The sequence below is a fragment of the Ursus arctos genome, unplaced genomic scaffold (genome assembly GCF_023065955.2).
Source record: "Ursus arctos isolate Adak ecotype North America unplaced genomic scaffold, UrsArc2.0 scaffold_17, whole genome shotgun sequence".
NCBI lineage: Eukaryota > Metazoa > Chordata > Mammalia > Carnivora > Ursidae > Ursus > Ursus arctos.
In genome coordinates this window covers 2299026-2314312 of record NW_026622841.1, presented here as the reverse complement: position 1 = coordinate 2314312, position 15287 = coordinate 2299026, and the positions used below count along the sequence as shown (strand labels likewise).

The following is a 15287-nucleotide window of genomic DNA, read 5'->3' as shown; positions in this document are numbered from 1 at the left end:
AACCAAAAACTCATCGTATATTATTGAAGAACCTATGTCTATGCCATAAATACGTAAAGAAGTGACTAACAGACAAGACATTTCAATTACCTGGAGATGGTGGGGTGGAGGTTGTGATTTGCAAAGTCGAGAAAAGCGGTTCCAAGTCTGTTGATGATATTTTTTATTATTCTAAGCTGGATGGTGGGCACATGGGTATTCAATATAATTTCATCTTACTTGTTCCATGTTGAAAATAGTTCATAATAATTAAAAACATCTCTTTCCCAAATCTGATTACAAATTACTTCCAATGAAACAGAGCTGCCCAATGCAGGATCCCGTGAATGTGTAGGTCGGAGAACCCCTTGGGGAGAAAAGCAATGGATGGACAAGGTTTGGAGGCACCTTCCAGGGAAGGTAAGACCCTTCTTGACTTAGCAAGATACTCTGCTACACAAGTTACTTAGACTCAACTTTGTCCTCTGGGAAACGTGTGTGGGCATCAGAAGACAGAGTGAATACAGGTGAAGTACTTGCTCTATGGTGGGTGTTCAGAGAACTGCCTCAACATCTTCCTGGAACTTCCTTAAAATCCAGAGAGAGCAGGTGAGGCAGGATGAGAGCTGAATTCCCTGCGGAATTCCCTGCCGCCTGCTTCCCCCACTCCCCAAGGCTCAGCCTTGTGTCTGCACTTGCCCTGTTCTCCAAGTAATCTTTGTGTCACACCCACAGGGCGCACCGCACCCACTCGTCCTTCGTCCTTCGGTGACCTGACTGTGTCTGGCACATAATGGACTCTCAGTCATCATTTGGAGAGTGCTGGAAACATACGTGGATCTTGAAGTGAATAGAGACACCTCATATCAACGCTGCAAATAAATGAACCCATTTCAGCTCTCTAGTTGGGAACTAGCAAGATTACAAACCAGGACGATGCTTACTCACCGCTGTCCTCAGCTCAGTTTCTTGGTGTATCCACATTTGACAACAGGAATGAAATACTAAACATGTTCTTTCCATCTCACAAATATGTCATGTCAGTACTTCTGTTTATGTCACTCACATGAGAACCACAGAGCAAAACTGATCTAAAGTTGGATGATGTGAACACGACACCTTTAATACTGGTGACGTTTAGAATGAAAACTCAAACAGGTCATTCATGTTTTTTCCTGCTTATTTCCTCCCTAGCGGTGGGAAGGGTGGGCGTGGGATTAGGGATTTTACAGAACTCCAGGTTGCAGGGCCAATAGCTGATTTCTGGGGGTTTAATCCCTGGGGTTTATTCCTGGGGCAGGGAGTGCTCTCAGGGACAGCCACCCCAGGAGCCAGAAAGATGCGCAGCGCTAGCAGAGCGGGAGGCTGCGCACCCCGCCGCCTCCCCGCCCCGCGCGTGCTGGAGCGCGCTCGGCTAGGCTTGGCCGCCCGGCCCTGCTACACCCGCAGCTGCCGCCTTCGCCGGACCCACGCAGGTCCGCACCTTGCAGAGGCGAGCGCGCGCGCCTGATTCCTGGGAGGAGGTGGGCGGCGACCATCCCTTTAGGACTCCTGCAGTTCTGTGAGCGCTGTGACTTCCGGGGGGACAGGAGAGGCCCCCAGGGGCGCGGATTTCAGCCGGCTGTGTTTTCTACTTCTCAGTTGCAACAGAGAGGCCCCGGAGCACCCCCTCTGCCAGCCTTCGGGAAAGCGCAGAGAAAGCGCTTGCCCTGTTGATCACTTGGAATCCCTGCAAAAACTGGGAGGGAGACAAGGCGCCGCTGGCGTGGAGGCGCGGGTAGCCCTCTCCGCGAACTGGCCGTGCGCTGCTGCGCGCTGGCTGTTCCCCGGGAGCGACGCGGGAAGGGAGCGGCTCAGAGCAACAGGTGCAGCCCAAAGCCACTCCCGGAACGTGGGAGAGGGCCAGCAGGGACCAGGAACCGGTAAGGCAGGCGCAGAGGGGTCTCTGCCCCTCTGCAGTGCACTGGCGGGTCCCTCCTCCTGGGCTTGGCGGCCGCGCAGAGGAAACCTCGCGCTCTCAGGACTGCCAACCCCCGCCCGTGAAGATCCCGATTGGGGCTCCTCGCAGGCGGCCTCGCACACAGACGGTGCCAGTAGGCTCAGCCGCAGGGTGCGTGCCCATCGCGGAGCCTCAGGATCCGAAACTCGCCCTCTGCGCGCTTAGGGTCGGGACCCCCGGCGTCCTCCGAGCCTTCTTCCTCAGCAGGAACCGTTGCCAGGGCGCCAGGGCGCCCGCGGGCCATGGAGCTGGCAGCGGGGAACCTCAGCGAGGGGAACGGGAGCGGGCCCGAACCCCCCGCGTCGGAGCCCAGGCCGCTCTTCGGCATTGGCGTCGAGAACTTCATCACTCTGGCGCTGTTCGGCCTGATCTTCGCGTTCGGCGTGCTGGGCAACAGCCTGGTGATCACGGTGCTGGCGCGCAGCAAGCCCGGCAAGCCGCGCAGCACCACCAACCTGTTCATCCTCAACCTGAGCATCGCCGACCTGGCCTACCTGCTCTTCTGCATCCCCTTCCAGGCCACGGTGTACGCGCTGCCCACCTGGGTGCTGGGCGCCTTCATCTGCAGGTTCACCCACTACTTCTTCACTGTCTCCATGCTGGTCAGCATCTTCACCCTGGCCGCGATGTCGGTGGACCGCTACGTGGCCATCGTGCACTCGCGGCGCTCCTCCTCCCTGCGGGTGTCCCGCAACGCGCTGCTGGGCGTGGGCTTCATCTGGGCGCTGTCCATCGCCATGGCCTCGCCCGTGGCCTACCACCACCGCCTCTTCCACTGGGAAGTCAGAAACCAGACCTTCTGCTGGGAGCAGTGGCCCAACCAGGGCCACAAGAAGGCATATGTGGTGTGCACCTTCGTCTTCGGCTACCTGCTGCCTCTTCTGCTCATTTGCTTCTGCTATGCCAAGGTGGGCGCACGGGGCGCGGGCAGAGACAGGGTGGGCGGTGGGCTCGGGGCCTCGGGTAGCTCCTGTGTCCCGGGCCCCTCTAGGACCCCCTTTGCCCTCACCTGCTCCAGTTTTCTGGGCTGTTCCGGGATGGGAACGTCCCCACTGCCCTTTGCCCTCTCCCGGTGGAAGGTGTGAGAGAGGGTGTGCGAGAAAGTTACTTGGAGTCTGGGAGCCGCTGGGGAAAGTTTGCAGGTCACTTCCCAGAGGTCCCGCCTCCCCTGGGACTCCCGCCACCACAGCCCTGGATCCTGAGTTTGACCCTGAGAGCACCGGGCTCTCAGCAGAGGAATCGCGCTGTTTTAGCCACTCTCACCCAGCACCTGCGCGATCCAATCTGCGCGACCAACTGCAGAGCCGCGGTGAGCGCGCCCCCTCCCCCGCGCTCGCCTGGGGCTCCCGGTGGTCGCGCAGGTCCCCTTCCAGCTCTGCGAAGCCGCGGCTCCTGGCGACAGCGCTTGGAACTGTATTTTACAGAAGCTTAAGCTTGGTAAACCTGAGTGCTAAAAGAATATTTCTTCACATCATCTTGGCCTGAGTCTCCAGAGCACTTTGGGTGGAAGGGTTTCAATTCTGTTTAGAAGGGTTGTGCAGAGGACATGAGCTAATTGAGGCCTAAATCCCTCACTGTCCTCAGCAGTGCGGTTACTGACCTGTCTGGACCAGCTACCCCTCCCCCTTAGCAGGGAAATTGCTCCCACCCCCCCTTCACAAAGCTTGGCAGACCTCAGCAAAGTCGCCTCCTCTCTCATTAATAACTCGGGGTTGTGACAACGTCATACTGATCGAACAGTCTTCAACTTTTTGGATACACTTGTTTGTGTTTCAGTAAAAATATATGCCTCATCACTGGGTAGTGATGCGTGGGGTTAAAGCCCAACTCCCCAACCTTGAGTACCGACACCATGAGGAAAATATCTCTGTAGCCAACTTGTGAAATTCCCAGCATTTTATTTTCATTTTTTTCTGTCTCTCATTCTGTTTCTGATAACGCTGTGACTCTAGGGCCATGAGTAACCAGATCACAGAGAGCAGTACTTACATTCAATTCATAAAGTATTTTTCCCAGCAAAAGGCTTTACTCGAAGCCCCTGGTTTCTGTTTTCCCCTGCTCCATAGCATCTATCTAGAGTTACGTCTGCTTGAACAGTAATATTTTTGGGTATTATCTGAAGGAATGGCCTGCAGCAAAGGGTTGTATGTAAAGAAACACAGAGGAGATAGGCAGGATCGGGCATTTGGAAGACAGTTGTAGCTTAGCTCTTTGCAGAACGGCCAGTTTATTCACTTAGCCTCCTTCAAATGTGAAAGGAAAAACAAACGTGGTTCTCCCGGTGCATTGACAGACATGAACAACTGTCTTGCTGGGTCTGCACAAGCCTGTGGGGGGAGCATCCGGAAAAGGGTTTGGGAGGAGCAAAGCAACGGACCCGGATTCTGAAGGTGGTGGATGGTTCAGGAAGGGTTCTAAGGCAGAGGTTCCAGTCGCTGAGGGAAGACCTTGGGGGCATGAAGCTCAGGACTAGAAGTGTTTTTAGAAGATTTGGTGGTGAATTCATAATCACCTAAAGCAGAGCTAAAACATACTCTTCTTTCACTTCCCAGAAGTCTCTAGGTCTTCTTGAGGAAAATGAAAAGGCAAACTTTTAGGAAAAAGTAGTCTACACTTCTGTCACCTAAGAATTTATGAAAGTCACACATAGGGCCCAGTTTCAAAATAATTGTAAAACATTCAACAAATACATGATCTTTGGGATACTTTTTACATGGAGATAGTTTGCTTTTAAGCATAACTGGTCATTTCTTTTAAATTCAAGGTAATATTTGCAGAGTCACTCCAGGGCCTGCAGAAGAGCTTAGGTGTTCCTTCCCAGCTGCTTTTCTTTGCCTCCATCATTAAGAAACGCTGGCCAGCTAACGATTCTTCTTCTTGAATGTGAGGTTCAGGACTAGCTGATTCTCCAAGGCCCAAGACCGATGGCCGCCATGAAAAAACACAAATGGCTGAAAAGTCACCTGAGATTACATTTTTTCCTTTTTTTTTTTTAACTCAACAAAGGAATTGCATTTGAGTATTGCCTTCTACTCTCCAAACCTCATGACTTTGTGTAAAAGTGTGCCACACGGTCCCTTAGAAACAGTCAGAATGCCCAGGCTGGCGTGTGCTTGTGAAGCTCCCTTTTGCATCGGGCTGGCCCCTCCCTCTCTTCCCTTGGAGGGAATTCTTGTTCAGGACCATATTCCATCTGATAGGATGTGCCCACCCGCCAAAGTCTCTCACATTCCCAGAGACATCAGATGCCCAAGGTGACCTTGGCTCAGGTTTGAATGTATTCCTCCTACATACACTCCTAAGTGTATAGAACCACGGAGTGATACCATCATGACCTCATCATCCTTGAAAGAATTGCAATTATAACCCATCATGATACCTTTGATGACAAGACCTCATCAAATATATATATCAATATATGCATTATAATACATCAATGTGTGCTCATATATGGGTTACTGAAGGGAAACAGCAAAGAATACTATACTTGGGTATTTTCTCCACTGACCACTCAACAACATTCCACAGGTGGCTTGAAGGCCCTGAGATGTGATTCGTGAGTTTGTTGAGGAGTGAACAGACCCTTAGGCAGCACTGTGAAGCAGATAACATTCGACTTTTCTGTTTGGCCTCCTCTCCAGGTGTCCTTTCTGATTTTGTTTTGCTGCCTACCCTCTGTTCTCTCTTCTTGTCCCTTGTCCTCAATGACCAGTGTCCTCCTGTGGTCTTGCTGGGAAGGCTGCCAGCAAAGAAAGTCACTGCGCCTGTCCTCTCCAGACAAGATCCTGCAAAATCTCTTCTGATTTTCTTTTACAAATTGGGACCCCCAATTTCTATTGGCAGAACGGTGAACTAATCTATCATCAGTGTGTTGAGAGCAATCCTAAATGCTACCGTACCACGTGAAAGACCTGTGTAGTTGGAGATAATGCTAAACCACTGTGGGAGTGAGAAGTAGTCCAGCAGGGCTGCGAATCTGGAGCCAGAAATTCACACCCCAGTGATGTCTGCTTAACTTGCTTGGAGCTCATGAATTTGGTAAATAAATCCTGTAGTTTCTTAATTAGGGTTTAACTGATCACTCCAGAAGTCCTGCATCGAGCTGAGTGAAGCAGGCTTAACTGTAAGTCCAAATTGATCGCACTATTTCCATGCTGAGATGCTGGAGGGACCAAAGTACCTGGAACGTGGTCTCTAGTCCTCTCAGAGCTTCGCTGGGCAAGCTACGAAGCCCTTAGTCATCCAGAGGCTAATTTTTCCTTCGATGTTCACTCAGATGGTTTATAAAAATGAATCCCATTATGAGTCTGCAGGGTTGGCTCTGTTGTAAATTCCTACATAGAACCCAAATGTTTCACGTCGTTTCTCCTGAGTATTACACTGGCAAGAGAGGGCAAAAATAGTTCCTCTAATGACCGAAGCCAGCATCTCTCAGGAGATCTTCTGGCAGGGATGTTAATTGTAAAACCTTGCTAAACTGTCTATAAATCCCTGGAGAGGCTGAGTCCCCCACATGCGAGCCTCCACGCATGGCACAGGGGGTAGAATTAGAATGAAGAACTCAAGGAAAGCAGGTGGGTGGGAATTTGCTGGAAGGAGCCCACGACAGGAAAACAGAAGAGTGAGTCGAAGCAAACGTTGGCCGCACGCAAGAACGAGCTGCTTACGTCATCTTGATTTGCTCGCTGTCTTTCTTTCCCCGTTGGGTGGGACTGGAAGGAATTCTCTAGTTTCTCCACACTTCTAGGAGTTAGCATCGCGCCCGACATACAGCAGGGACCTGGTGATTGTTAAAATGTGGAATCTTGGGGAAACCGAGGTAGAAGGTAGACCCGTAAGGACTCGTATATGGGTAGCAGTGTGGCACTTTCTGGACAAAACCCCAGAGCCACACACCGCAGAACTCTGCAAACAGATGCCTTGAGCACAGACTGTCCCTGGGTTCTCCTGAATAGCAGAGAAATAGTTGCAGTCGGCGGGCAGTACTCATCGTTACTGCCGCACCTTATGTGCCTTTCACTTCGAATGATTTTATAAGTGATGTGATTACCAGGTCAGAACGTCAAGAATCGTCAGTGCAAATCAGACAAGGAACTGTGGGCACGAGGCAAACGGTTTCATTAGTCTGTGTTTTCCAGGTCCTGAACCATTTGCATAAAAAGTTGAAGAACGTGTCAAAGAAGTCGGAAGCGTCGAAGAGAAAGGTAATAGTCACACGTGTGTCCCCGCGTGTCACGGTAGGCTGTTTTTATTCCTAAGTATCCTGATATCCACCCACTGCCTGTGACGTTTCGGTTCCTTGGTACAGACATTTGAAGTGAACCTCTGACGGCGAGGCACAGGGCAGGGATGGAAGGTCAGCTGCTGAGGGCATCACAGGTGCCCAGATGCTGCCTGAAAACTTAGATGCAGGCTTGGAGCGGTGAGGAAACAGGCAGCTTTTTGGATTCACTTTGGGAGGTGTGTTCTAGGTTGGCTGGGACAGAGGGTAGAGTTGCTGACATCCTAATTTGCACAAAACCATTCTATTGTGTGTTTACCATCGCTGATGTGAGTCCAAGAGGCTCTGGCTTAACTGTCTTTTCGGAGAATGTTACTTTAATCTCTTTCTTAAGCCCCCAGATCGGATGCATTGTCCTCTCTTCCTCCTGGACTTCTGCTGACGCGGGTCCTCAGGGGAGATGGGGGAGGGACCCGAGGGGACTTCTACCCACTTTTAATTGTCTTTCTCATCCCGTGAATCCTGATTTAAGCAAGCTTCCCCTGGGTCATATTAAAGCATCTAACATCCTGGTATTTATTACAGTTCACATTTTGAGGAAAAAACCATGTTGCAAATCAGGATTAATCTAACTCTTAACGATACCTATAGAATCTCTGACTTTAGAAAGTAGAGTAAGAGTGTTGGACAAGATGTTTCGGGAGGAGGTTATAGCCATTTTACCCACAAATGTGAGTTATCGCAAAGTAACGTGTTTGCGCTTCTAAATATGTATGATGATCGAGGATACATCACTGGCAGAACTTAAAGTTTAATCACATTTATTTTTAAAAGTCCTACTTAAAGCACAGCTCTTCCTGACTTGCCTTGTGTGTAATATGGCTGAAAACAAATCCTTTCTCAGACTCGATAAGAAGAAGTGGTAGGAGCTGGATGAAAAGGGTGCCGTGTAGCCTGCGTTCCCAGTACGGTCCTGGGGTGTCGTGATAACCACCGAAAAATAAAAGGTGCAACGTAAATAACCAGACTGCCTTCCCTCTTCCACTCACTGACCTGTCCTTACATCTCAACAGTTATGTAGGTTTTATTTTACATTTCTGGGTCCCTGTAAGCAGCCAACAGAGCGTTCCCTTGTAGGAGTAGAGTCAGGGCTAAAGCCAGTCTTTCCCTTCTGTTTTCAGCGATGTTGTTATCCTGGAGTATTTCCTTTTTTTTTTTTTTTTTTTTGGTCTGCCTTTTAGTTGGTCCTCTGAGCCACTTGTCTCCAAGAAAATGATTCATTACAAATAATTAAAGATTGTCGTTTCCCCTGGGAGAGTTATTTATGGAGCCCCCGCCCTCTAGGAACGAGCTGACCCATGGGACTGGAAGGGGCTGGCGTTCCCTGCGGCAGTCAGCTCTGCAGTGGGACGGACAGATGAGCTGGGGCGGGGGGGGGGGGGGCCCACGGAGCGTCTGTGGAAGGACCTGGCCCACCGAGCTCCCGCCCAGCTCATGCCACTGGGCCATGCCAAGTGCTTATTACCCACGCACAAGATTCGCGGTTCCCCAAGGAAGGAGTCAGACACTTCCTTACCATTGGCTGCCTCTTATTTGTGGGCTGTGGCTCCTGTGAGTCTCTGTATTTCTGAGGTGTTACAGAGAGATGGCGGAAGTCCCCTCGAAGAGCAAAGCGATGAAAAGAATGAAAATAGATCTTGTAAGAAATAATTAGAAAAGCTTCTGCTCTACGGTGGAAATCTCTACAGATTAATTTAACAGCTTCTGTGTTCGGTTTTATAGATACGTACGTGTGTGGGGGTGTACGTACATGTACGTGTGTATATGCATATATGTGTGTGTGTGTGTTATGTGTGCTGTAGGTGAAATACGTGCGTGTGTGTGTGTATGTGTGTATTTTCTGCATTTATGTAAAACGTATATGAGTACATGTAAATATGTGTATATATGTGCATGTATATATTATATACGTATGTATATATTATGTAGTTATAGATTATATATGTCGGCGTACATACGTGTGTATGCATGTGTACACAAAATAGATGTGTGTATATGCATGTGCGTGTATGTGCACACGTGTATATTCTAATTATATGCGATATGCCTGTGTATATATGCACACGTGTGTACACACATACGTATATGCACGTTTATTTCATCTACACATATATGTGTACGCACCATATGCACATGTGTAAATGTAACTCGTATCACAGGAGACGATTCAGCGTTTGGAGTTGGAAAGGAGATTTTCTCGTCCGCTCTCAGAGCCTCTGACCCTTAACAGTCCCTGAACAGATGTCGGCTCTCCTTTGATACCTTTAATTGCCTCCTTGTTTGTACAGAACAAATAAGGTGTGGAGCTGGCGGGGGTGTGCGTGCCAGGTCTGAGCAGGAGGTAGCGGGGAGGTGCAGGGAGCGGTAGGAAGAAGGAAAAGGGTGGGGAGGCGGAGGAGGAGAGGGGAGAGAGGTCTGCCAGAAGCCCGGAGGCAGAGACCTTCCTGCAGGTCTCAGCGCAGGGAGAGCTGGTGCTCCGTACGCCCCGTCCCTGGGGACAGGGATCTGCCTGAGACAGACGCTCGTGTCCGCTCAGCCCAGCTGCACTGGTTTGCAGTGCGGCTTCGCGGTGGGGGTAGAGCTCCGTGCTCCCGCTGTCTCCATCCTTGCGTGCAGGTGCACGATGGTCTCGGGGTGGGGAGTGAGGCCCTTCGCGACTGACACACTCAGCAGTCACTCCGCATGTTTGGAGGAGCGTGACCTGCACGGTAGAAATACTCGTAACAGTAGTGCGGAGCCCCGTGGTTGATGTAAAGCTCTGCAGCACACGAGGAAGGGTTTCCTGGCACGAGGCTGAGTGGATACGGGAACACCACTCCGAGCTCGTCTCCGGAAGACTGACTGCTGGGCCGGCTGGAGCACGTCCGATGGGCACCTCGGAGGGGAGATTAGAGGCTTCCTTGACACCTGTCCACCTGGCTTCTTTCAGCAGCTGCCCCCCAGCCCCCAACCCCAGCTTGAAGGAGCTCGGCAAGCTTTTTCACTGTCATTTATACATTTAGGAAATGTTTTCATCATTCTCTTTTTTCAGCTACTGTTTTCTTCCCAGCCAAGCTCCATTAGACATATTGTGAGGAAGATTCTTTGAAGAAAGAACAGATGTCTCGGATGACTTTGAGGAAGAACATCTCACAGGAGGAAGAGAGATTAATATTTTTCAGATACTGTCAGTAGAAAGAGAAAAAAAACCAACAAGGTTATAGCGCACCCAGTCTCAAGGGTAGTAAGTTAGTATAGAGTTTTTTGCATGTAACTTTAAAGGATGCCTTTTTCTGTATCAAAAGTTAGTGTTGGGGTTCGATGCACTACATGGACAAACAAGGGAAGTCACAAATAAACTGGGTGTAACCCGTCTCTGACTAAGGCCGTGGTACTCGAAGAAATGAAAAAAAAATCATGTAAGGAATTGAAAGCGATCAGCCTCCTTCCCCACAGAGGGGAGTTCTCCCATCACGTGCTGACATTTCAAACAGAGAGCAAGGAGCTCGCCCCGTCTCTCCGAGGCAAAGGGCAGGTGCGGCCTTGGGGGCTGTCAACGCCGAGGGAACAGCATTGCCTTTAATTTGAGATGGGGAAGATTATTTGCTTCTTTTGTGGCTTTTATGGATTCACCTGTGGTTCTTCAAACACCACGGAGCTTCTCAGAAAGTAGGTTCTTGGAAAGACCCTCCTGGGTAAGTACCTAACAACCTTACCAACTGCCCCGTGCTGTGGGCGGGGAGGCCCAGGGGGTTGAGTTTGAACAAACAGCGTCCTGGGTAATGACGGGCACACGGAGATCCATGAGTCTCGGGTCTGGGCTTGTCCGGCGCGTTATTCTGACCAGCTCTTTACGGTAGAGATGGTGTTGTCGGCACTGGTCGTCCGTGTTGAGAGTGGAACGCCTTGGGCCGTGATGGAGGCTGCCGTTCTGCCGTGTGGCCTCAACCACATGGCCCCTCAGCAGGGCCTGGGAGGGAGAGAGACAGAAGAAGACAAACACCTGTCTCCGACGACACCTGGACATTTGCCTAACTGCTGCTGAGGCTGACGGGAGTCGGCACAAAGCCTGCGGGACCGAGTGCCCAAGCCCGGGAGTGGGGCGCTGATGCGGAGGCCGGCTAAGAGGGCCTCACCTCTGCGGGGCCGAGATGGTCGGTGAGCAGGGAGATCCTGGAGAGCAGTCAGCGCGGACGCGCATTGTCTTTTGTTCTTGGGGAACAGCCTTAAATACCTGATCGAGTTTAGGTACGGGACAGTAAGTAGCCTTTCCCGATATCTATTGTGAATTGTAATCCTGTCGTATTCAACACGATGGGGAGACCAAGAAAAGAGCCTTGTTCGTGGCTCTGACAAGATCAGGGGGAATCACTAAAAATTCAAAGGTAAATTTGGAATGAGCTCCAAACATACATACATTTAAAATACACCGTAGTCACGCATGTGACCTTCGCCCTACGGACTGTGGTACATTATGGATCTTATCAATAAGCTGCTAGGGTCTGTTTCTGTCCTAAGCTTGGCACTTAGTAGAAACTTCCAGAAAGAAGCAATGAAATGGGATATCCAGAGGGTATTTTGGTGAAGTAGAGAGATGTCCTCGTTGTCTTAGAAAGAGAAGACGATGTGTTCTGTTCTATTTGTAGGTATAATTGTGTCTCGATCGTTTTTGATTAAATCATCTGGGAATGGAATCTCTCATACACTAATGGATAAGAGGGTTGATAGCAGACAATCTGTTAATACATGTGAGCAGACTTCTTGTTTACTTTCTGCGTCATGCAGTGAGCAGCTTTTAATGTAATCCTGCCACCCTGTAAAAAACCTGTTGTCAGATTTTACCCGAGTCGTCGTAAGTGTTTGAATGATGAGGCACGCTCAGAATCATTTCACTGGGGCACCGTGTCGAGGCCCAGGGAGGTTATGTCATTTCTCTAAGGCTGCACAGCTAGGTTATGGCTGACGTGAGTCCCGGGCTTCCGCACAGTCCCTGGCGCCTTGCAATGGTGAGCCGTCCTGTCAGCTCCTGCCCTCCTGATGCGTCTGCCCTGGGCTTGCCTGAAATCCGCTCCTGCAGCGCGTGCCTCCACCTGGTTGCAGAGTGCCTGCCTTCCAGCCCACGGCTCTGGCGGACACGCACCGCATGTGGGTTCGCTGCCCGCGCTGGTCCTGTGGCCGTGGGAGGCTCACGGCTGCCCTCCTGGGTGGTGGGCGTCTGCGGTGAGGTTCTCATTCCTGAGGCCGGTGGAGGGGGCCGCAGGGCAGGGCGCGAGGCAGCCCGTTCACCTCCTGCGTCCTGCCCTCGCTCCAGGTGAGGGCAGGAGAAGGAGCGTCCCTGTGCTCTTAAACCTTCTTCTGTCCGTCCTCCCAACCCTCCTTCCCCTTGTCCATCCATTCCAGTTGGTCGGGATTTGCTCTGTGTGGGAAGGAAAGCTCTGGCGGGGAGGTCAGGGAAAGGTGTGTCCTTACACTTCCCCATCTGGCGTGGGTGCTTGTGACCGGTGTTTCAGACATCCGTGTTTCCACTCCATGAATCCAAGCAACAGGGGCTTAATCTGAGAGAGAAGATTCTCAGATTCAGGCAAGGGGCTCTAGGCATGCACCTCTCACGTCCTCCAGATTCCCTTCCCTGATGGTGGTGACCTGGCTGCTGGAGCAGCCGAGTGCAGGGGGCTGGGGACACGTCCGTGCATCGTTCTGTTGGGGGCCAGGTGACCACTGTCTTCTGGGGCTTTGATTGCCCGCCCAAGTGTCCTGATGCCCTGCCTTCCCGGCAGCCCGGGGAGCGGCGCAGAGCGATGATGGGGCTGGTGGTGATTATGCACACTTTGCAGGCTGCCCTCTCCCTGCGTCTGAGTGTCCATAACATGGGTTTGGGATCGCGTGACCCGGCTTCCTGCTCTAAGTTGGCGTTTGGCTCTGGAACACCAGGCACCTATCTGCCCATTCTAAATCTCAGCGCTCTCGTCCCGGCCCCGTGATCCCGATGGGGTCTATGTCCTGCACACCAGCAGCAGTCACCCACCGCTGCTGCGGTGCCGCTGTGACCATCAGCAGTCAGGACCCCGCTTGGCTCCTGAGCCACCATGTTGCGGGGGGGGGGCAACCTTTCAAGGAAGGAGGGAGCTGATTGTGTTGTATTTTAGTTTAAAAAATATTAGGGGAGCAGCACACAAAGCCGGCTGCGGATGGGAAGCTGGAGGGCAGCCTGCTCCTGTGTTGAGGTCCATAATCAGGCACGGCTTTCTTCCATCCCCTGCTTGGCCCAAATCTCAAGGGAAACACGTGGGTCCTGCCTCTGATTTAGGGGCAGCAAGGGAAGGGTTGTATGCAAACCAAAAAATGGGGCTCGTTGGCCCCCAGACGGAAACGGAGCTGTCTGTCTGGAATGCATCAGTGGCGGGGGGGGGGGGGTCTTTCACCTGCCAGAGTTTAACCAGGAGAAACACAGAAATACGCGGTGTGTTGAGGCCGCCGTGCGGAGAGGGTTCGGGCGCTCACCTGAGCTGCCTCTCGGGTGACACAGTCTCGGCGTGGGCTCTGCTCAGAGCTTGGTGGGTTTCAAGGTCACAGTGTCCAATCTCTGCACGTTTGTATTCCCAGCATCCAGAGTATACTTCCCGTAATGCACATGCGTCTCACATACATGATGAAGTGACTCCAGCACGTCCCAGACAAGTCTGGGACAACAGCATTTTGTGAAGTCACGGCCGACACGAAACGCAGATTTAGTGTCTGTCTGACTCCACGGCAACACACATAACTGAGCTTAGAGCGTGTTTCAAGCTCCGGATTCTTCTCCTGTTGTAACTGACGCGTTTCCTCTTGTCTCCTTCTCCTTCTAGACCGCGCAGACGGTTCTGGTGGTGGTCGTGGTTTTTGGGATATCCTGGCTGCCGCACCACGTCATCAATCTCTGGGCTGAGTTTGGGGTTTTCCCGCTGACCCCCGCCTCCTTCCTCTTCCGAATCGCAGCCCACTGCCTGGCGTACAGCAATTCCTCGGTGAATCCCATCATATACGCTTTCCTCTCGGAGAACTTTAGGAAGGCCTACAAGCAGGTGTTCAAGTGCCGCGTTCGCAACGCAACCCCGCTTCACGACGCGAAAGAAAACAGAAGTCGAGCCGACACCCCGCCGTCCACCAACTGCACTCACGTGTGAGCAGCCTGTCCGTGCGGTCAGCGCTCGCCTGTGCGGTTTCCGTCCGTGTGGACCCGACGTAAACCCACGGGGGGGCGGGGGGGCGCTTAGCCAGGCTGCAACTTCTCAGCTCACAAAGATTTATGTCATTTTAATTCAAGTCCACTTGGTTTTAAGAAAAGTACTTTGATCCATTTAGGAAAGCTCTAGGTCTAGTAAAGATTATTTCTAAATTTGATTTCAAAAACAGAAGTGCTCCCTAGTTTTATGCCTCTACAGAAAGGTAAGTTTAGTTGAGTTCCATTGATAATTCGGGGCGTTCACAGAGTAAGGAATCGGGACCGATAAATACGGTCAGGAGTATTCGCCACCTACAGGCTGCAGCAAATTTATTTACAAACACGTGTATGCGTTAATTCTTCAATTTTAAGAAAAGAGGTAATGTCGTAAGCTATGTGTTTTCAAATATGATCATGGACACATGATGAAAGTTTTACCTGAATTTTATTTTTGTGGCCGTTTGTATAGAGACACATCTGTTAAACGGAAGTAAGACTTGGCCAAGTTTATTTGCAGACTGCGCTCGTTCCTGCCTGTCGACGGGACGGGGTTTCTGGGGCTGAGCGGCACCCGCGTGTCGGCCTGAGGTCCGTTAACCATCCCCAGAGGCCAGCGCAGTGGTGTCCCAGTGACTCGGGGCGCCAGCCGTGGGCAGCGTCCTTTAAACTATCCTGTGCAGTAAGCTTTGTCGAGTTAACGAAAAAACAAATCAGGGAAAAATGCCAAATGCAACTATTCGAAGAGTGGAGGCTTCAAGTGAGATTTGAAAAGGAAACTGGTCATTACAGTTTTACAAATTTACTTGCCCGGAGTATTAGCTGTGCCTCGAATGGAACTGAGCCAAAGA

General features: G+C 51.3%; 1 protein-coding gene across 1 annotated transcript; it reads left to right on the top strand.

Moving 5' to 3' along the window:
• Nucleotides 1-2220: 2220 nt before the first annotated feature.
• GALR1 (galanin receptor 1) lies at nucleotides 2221-14401 on the top strand. Its single transcript, XM_026495958.3, has 3 exons — nucleotides 2221-2886; nucleotides 7117-7182; nucleotides 14084-14401. Exons 1-3 carry the CDS (start codon nucleotides 2221-2223, stop codon nucleotides 14399-14401), a joined length of 1050 nt encoding a protein of 349 aa, XP_026351743.1.
• Nucleotides 14402-15287: the final 886 nt, after the last annotated feature.